This window comes from Limulus polyphemus, unplaced genomic scaffold, assembly GCF_000517525.1.
Source record: "Limulus polyphemus unplaced genomic scaffold, Limulus_polyphemus-2.1.2 Scaffold1960, whole genome shotgun sequence".
NCBI lineage: Eukaryota > Metazoa > Arthropoda > Merostomata > Xiphosura > Limulidae > Limulus > Limulus polyphemus.
The window spans coordinates 55,625-62,636 of NW_013667570.1; the positions used below are offsets into that span (position 1 = coordinate 55,625).

Below are 7,012 nucleotides of genomic sequence, written 5' to 3' on the forward strand. Positions count from 1 at the left end.
AACAAATAACTATATTTCACAAACTATAAACCACAGCTTACAACCCTGCTACTATGATGTGTATCTACTAATACACTATTTTACACCTTTTGTAAACTGTTGACTAGTAGTTTTCATACAAGGATATATAATATTGCCCAGTAATATAATATTGCCCAGTAATAAAGTAAGATTAATTTGAATAAATTTTTAAAAACCCGATTTTACTGAAAAAATATACAATGATGTAGCTTGAGTCAAAATTCTAAAAAAAAAAAAAGTATGAAACCAATTATGATAATGCTGAAATAAAATTACTGAAAATCCGGCCAAACAATAGGCAAGTCTGTTGTGAGATATATTTAGTAGTTTTACTTTCACAGCCTCTCCATGTCATTTGTGTTCTTTGTATCAAGATAAGATTCTTTCTTACCAAAACCAAAAAGTTACTAGTTTCTTGACTGTTTTCTAAAGATCTATTTACATTATAAGCTACAATTTCTATGACAGTGGATGGGTGTAAGATTGAAAAACTCTTGTAAATAATTACAATAGCCTTTGTTACATTAACTAAATTCAGTCACCATAGAAACTCCAATAAAGAACTCATTCATTTTGAAAAGTTCACTTTAAACTATAATTAAAATCATACAAAGACAGTTTTAAAAATAAGAAATAAGAGTTTTATGAAAGAAATATATATGACTCTACATTGGCAATGCATGAGGCCTAAGCTTTAACAATATATGAAGGAAATACGACACTACAAGTCAACATTGTAAGTATATGCGTTTATGTATGTATATATATGCACGATCCCATACTTTAAAAACATATGAGGAAAGCATCAACATAATTATTAATTGGAATACTTAAAGTATCCTAATAAAATTCATTAAAAATTATTACAGATGATGTGGTGACGAAATAATAACTAAACGCTACAAGGGAAGGTGATGTTTCCTCTAAAAGTTATTCCTTCTTTACATCCTATTTTAATTGTTTTTAGCAATTTTCATTCTCAACACTTACTAAAGTAAGTATTTACGTTAAAAATACTCGCGAAATAAATGAGATTAAGAGTTAAAAATATATACAAGAAAAATTCAATAATATGAGTTCAAAAATATGATCCTATGAGTTAAGAAAACTTCAAGGAAGTATAAGCCTAAGAGTTAAGAATATATAAAAGATAAAATTAGTCAATACACCTACAAGATAGAACTCATCTGCTCCACACTCCTCAGCAACAGACGACGATCGGTTAGGGGATAAACCCTGCTGAACCATATCTAGCTTGGTACCAATTATTAGTATGGGAATTTGGTTGTCTACAAACTCTTCTGGATCAAAATCATGACTAGAAGAACATTATAAACAACAAAGAATTCAATTGTGAAGCATTACAAACAAAAAATAATTAAAATGTGAAACATTATAAACAACAAAGAATTCTAGAAATGTGAAGCATTATAAACAACAAAGAATTCAAGAAATGTGAAGCATTATAAACAACAAATAATTCAAATGTGAAGCATTATAAACAACAAAGAATTCACATGTGAAACATTATAAACAACTAAGAATTCAAATATGAAGCATTATAAACAACAAAGAATTCTAGAAATGTGAAGCATTATAAACAACAAAGAATTCAAGAAATGTGAAGCATTATAAACAACAAATAATTCAAATGTGAAGCATTATAAACAACAAATAATTCAAATGTGAAGCATTATAAACAACAAAGAATTCACATGTGAAACATTATAAACAACTAAGAATTCAAATATGAAGCATTATAAACAACAAAGAATTCAAGAAATGTGAAGCATTATAAGCAACAAAGAATTCAATTTTTTCTGTGAGTAACCAAATAAAATGTAGCCTCTAAATAAAGATCATCAAATAAAACATAACTAAGTTGTTTTTCTTTTCAGTTGTGTCTTCCCTTCAGTCTTCCAATTTTATGTACTAGTATTAACTAAACTGTATATCTATACGATGACAAACGTTATTATTTAGCGTATACAAATTTAATAAACCAATTCCCGAATGATATGCATCACATTAGTCTTCATCATTTTCTCCCAAATACACATACCCATAACTAAAACGGTTGTCAGTTAAAATTACAGACTGTAAATATGTTGACGATCTACCATCTATCACCTGCTATACGCAACATATATTTTTAAATAACTTCATGCTAAAGAAATCTTTTTTACAAGTCTATTAGAAATAGGATACAGTTTATTCTACAATGAAGCAATAGAGAGATAATCGTAAACACACCAGCAGTCATTTACAGAGGAAAGAGTTTGGTCTCGTTTGTTTTGAATTTCATGCAAGGCTACATGAGAGCTATCTGCACTAGCCGTCCCTAATTTAGCAGCGATAGACTAGAGAGATGGCAGTTAGTAAACAACACCCACTGACAACTCTTTTACTAATGAAAAGTGGGATTGACTGTCACAGTATAATACCCCCACTGAAAGGGTGAGCATGTTAGGTGATGGGGATTCGAATCTACAGGTTGCGAGTCGAGCTTGCTAACCACCAGGCCTCCAGAGGAAAGGGTTAGAGTTTCTAGTAGCAAGCAGCTATTTTCCTGGTTCTAACACTGGAAGCATTTTTTAGCAAGACACTTTAGGATGTAAAAAAAGGTGAAAATCAAAATGCTCAAAGCAGCTTTAGAACAATATGTCCCTAACTGTGAATCAAAACCTTGAAGGAAGGGGAATTTGAAGAATGAAAAATTTGAAAAGTAAAATGATTTGGAACAGAGTGCCTCAAGCACTAGGTTGCAACCCTTTCCGGCAAGATGGCAAAACTCTTAGATACGTATGAAAATATTAATAACTTTCCATTTCTACAAGAAACTGACTTAAATCCCATTCACAATTAAGTACCATGTAAACCTGATACTGGTTGGTGACGGCTTGAATGGGTAATGAAGAAAAACTTTAATATAAGTTTAACATAACACTGACACTAAACAAACTGACTTAAATCCCATTCACAATTAAGTACCATGTAAACCTGATACTGGTTGGTGACGGCTTGAATAGGTAATGAAGAAAAACTTTAATACAAGTTTAACATAACACTGACACTTAACTGAAACTAAACAAACTGACTTAAATCCCATTCACAATTAAGTACCATGTATACCTGATACTGGTTGGTGACGGCTTGAATGGGTAATGAAGAAAAACTTTAATACAAGTTTAACATAACACTGACACTAAACTGAAACTAAACAAACTGACTTAAATCCCATTCACAATTAAGTACCATGTATACCTGATACTGGTTGGTGACGGCTTGAATGGGTAATAAAGAAAAGGTTTAATATAAGTTTAACATGACAGCAAATGTACAACGTTTCGATAAGGTTTTGTCGAATGACGATGACAAAACCTCGTACATTTGTTGTACATTCAAGCTATCTCCAACCAGTATTAGTCTCAAAGTGGGTTCCTCATCATCGAATGTACACCTGATGTTTTAATAAAGTTTAATATTTTATTGCTTAGGGGATCTTGATAAGCAAAGTTCAGGAAAAAAAACTCAAGAATAGGAAGATTACATTGAAACACAAAAACAGAAAATATTTTACCCAGTGTTTTTTTTGACATTTCCTTCTTTACACAAAAGTTCTGCTAGCCACTTCCTCAAATTTTGATGTGATTTTCTATTGGTCAAATCATGGATTAAAATGATACCTAGATAAAATATAAGTCATTAAATCAATAAAGCAACTGATAATCAAGTCAATAATAGTCAATTATGCCATCCTTATATACAACAAGAAAATCTATATAGATAAACGTCAATACGTGTGTGTGTGTGTGTGTGTGTGTGTGTATCTGTTTCTTATACGTTTCCGCATTTCTTGATCAATCAGCAATAGTGCTGTATTTAGGTACCCGCAGAGCCTAAGGGAGCCACATGCTACATATGTAAAAAAATGTTTAATTTTTCACATAAGCAAGAAAATATGCTCATGGCAAAAAATTCTCTGATAACATAGATCTTTATACTCTGGTTGTTTCTTTTCTTATTTTGTTTATTTCCAAAATCAAATTTTGTCTCTTTTCCTCGCAATTTGTTTTTTAAATTCTGTAATAACCTGCTGCTGTAAAAAAGAATACCAGTAGAATGTGATTCTATATCTATACACCCTTCTACACATGGCCATCTGCAACGGTTGGCACTAGTACTAATTACAATTTCCAAACCAATTCAACAAAAGGCACTGAAAAAGTATAAAATCTTAAAAGATGGTAAACTAAACTGTTAGGCTTAGATACTTAAAACGTTTTTTTTTATTACAAAATTCTTCAATACTCTTAGTAAATTAGGAATTTATTATAACAGAATGTAAAATTAAAGCTGTATATACAAGATATTTACGTAATGCACAACATTACAAACAACTGATTTCGATTATTTCTTGTCAGTAAGATAATATCAAATTTCAGATTATTTATGAAACATTTACAACAATTTTTTTGACAAAAACAGCTCATTTTTCTCATGTGCAGATAACATAAGCCACATTCTGAGTAAAACTGCAGTAGAAATGCTATTTGAAAAAGTAAAACTAAACTTATCCTGTACAGGTTGGTATCCAGAATTCCAAGAAAAATGAGCACCAAATATCAAAATTCTGATTTTTTTCTTACAATATCATCTGGCAAGTAAAGGTATACAATCATGTTTATTTTTTTTTGTTAAACAAGACCAATGTCTGTAGGTTTACTTTCTTCTTAGAATTCTTTTCAAGAAGTCGATAAGCCGTCTTAACGTTGTCAGAACAACGGGTAAATTCCCCCAGCTTGACCATAAGTCAATAAGTATTAGGCATACAATAAAAAGTAATGTGTTGTTTAAACCAACATTAACTATGTTTCTGATTGATAAAAATAACCAGACTACTGCTGGTAAGTAGTAGATATGTAGTATGGTATTAAAGCGATTAAATACCCAAGTTCTAAGAAAATAATTACGCAGGTTCTAACTAAGGCAGAAGTCATAATCTATAGTTTGTCTCACCTACTTACATACTTAATCTTCCTTTTCAGATATAACTAGCCGAGAGTTTATTCACTGCACCTGCCACGTATTCTTGAACATCGGAAAGTGCATCGTGAACCACAAAATACGTCAGTGTTAGATTTGAATACACATTTGATCACGTGTAGCAGTTCTGATGGTGCTGAATCTTTGTCGGTACAGATTGGAAGAGGTAAACTGTTTACATTTTTAAAAATGGCACGGAATAACTTTTATCTGCACAACTGCAAATGGTCACAGGTCAGTAATGCTGAAAATGTTTTGAGTTCTTAAAGCAAAATATCCCAGTGGCTTAAAAGGTAAACAAATATGCAGTAGTTAATAACTTTTTTTTTATTTGTTTCCGTTAAAAAGTGCAGAAGAAATAAAAATTGCTTCTGTCAACGCTTGTAATACTTTTTTACTGTTTCCAAAAATTTCTAATATTCTGTACCAAACTTTTTAAACTTTGAAAACCGTAAATATTTCAGTTTCGAGGCCATATTTCATTACTCTCTCATTCAAACGGCCCATATAACCATCAGAGTCAAGTTGGGTTTTTTGTGTACCGATGGTTCCGTCTAAATTTTTCAATCCATGCACGGAATGAATTCTTTCATGTACACCAGTATCAAGGCAATGTACGAATGTGTGCTACCAGTTCTTTTAGACCATCTACCCTACAGGATCATAAGGCCACTGTGCAATGCTACCAGTTAGTTATTTGGGCTTTAGACCTATTGACTGCCAGAGTCATTAAGACCGTCAACGTGCTGAGACTCCTCACCAATACTGAGGATGTGCACGTACAGAATAATGAAGTGTGCAGCACTCGACTGCTTGTTGTGCAGCCACACAGCTTAGAGGGAACACCGTTGTGTACTACCAAATATTTGCCGCCCCTAAAACAAACACACCTTTCCCCATTCCGATTTTGTCCGTGTTCAGTAGAGGAACTTGACTGATACGTAAAAATGCTGAAGACATTTGCTTAGAAATGTTCATGTTTCGGGATATTTCTACTAGGCTTAAGTAACAACACAATACCTTGAAAACAGTTGTAAAATACCGCTCTGGTGTTTCTGTGACTGCTTGATCCACCAATGTCCCATAATTCTACAAAGTAGGTTTTCTGGGAGGGAGTACCTTCTTTGTACTCGTGCAACTGGAACAAGAAGCATGATTGTTACATATCCGAAACCTTTTTTTTTATATAAAACACGAAAACATACACTAAGTATCTTTACAACACAATGAATTTCTAAACAGATATTATATGTTGTAATACTAAGGGAATTTTTCATTGTCCAATGAAAGCCCATGAACAGAAATGTTGCTTATTTGAAACATAATATGTATTTCTTATCTTCTGAAATTATTGTTTAAATCTATTTTAAATTAAACTACTAAACAACTGGAAAAACATGCTAGAACATAATGAAATGACAAATAATGATTTATAAACATAATGACATGATTTATTTTGGAGGAACATATTACCTTTTTTGACTCAACAATGAGCACATTTTTAAGCATAATTTGTAAAACATGATTTAACATACTTTACAAACTTTATATTTGTAAAACACAGCACTATCAACCAAAATATGGTTTAACATGTACTCAGATACCAATGGAGAGGGCGCTACTTGTTTAACATTAATAAGCTTTAGTTTTTCACTTATTAAAAGTTACATTGTCAAAATGCAGACAGTACAATGTCGTATGAATGCCCGTATTGTTAACAATCTTACTGAATATGCAACAAAGAATATTTTTTTAATCAAGTATCTTACTTATTTTTCCATAAACTAGAAAACTTTCTAAACTTAACGGCATCATTATCATTTTACTCAATATAAACATATAATCAATGTTCAATGCTCCAAAAGGAAATCAACTATATATATATATATTATATTGCCTCAAAAAGAAATATATATCATCAATAAATCATAATGTATAAGATCAT

The 7,012-nt window shown here is 31.4% G+C and overlaps 1 protein-coding gene across 2 annotated transcripts in view; it reads right to left on the reverse strand.

The window, feature by feature from the left end:
* Nucleotides 1-7,012, reverse strand: part of LOC106465486 (rab-like protein 3) — a 15,247-nt gene that overhangs the window by 5,256 nt on the left and 2,979 nt on the right. For both annotated transcript variants that reach the window (XM_022393401.1, XM_013925714.2), the window contains exons 3-5: nt 6,088-6,205; nt 3,602-3,707; nt 1,195-1,339 (exon numbers count right to left, since the gene is read on the reverse strand). In XM_022393401.1, the coding sequence (XP_022249109.1) occupies nt 1,195-1,339; nt 3,602-3,707; nt 6,088-6,205 (369 nt within the window). The remainder of the gene's footprint in view (nt 1-1,194; nt 1,340-3,601; nt 3,708-6,087; nt 6,206-7,012) is intronic.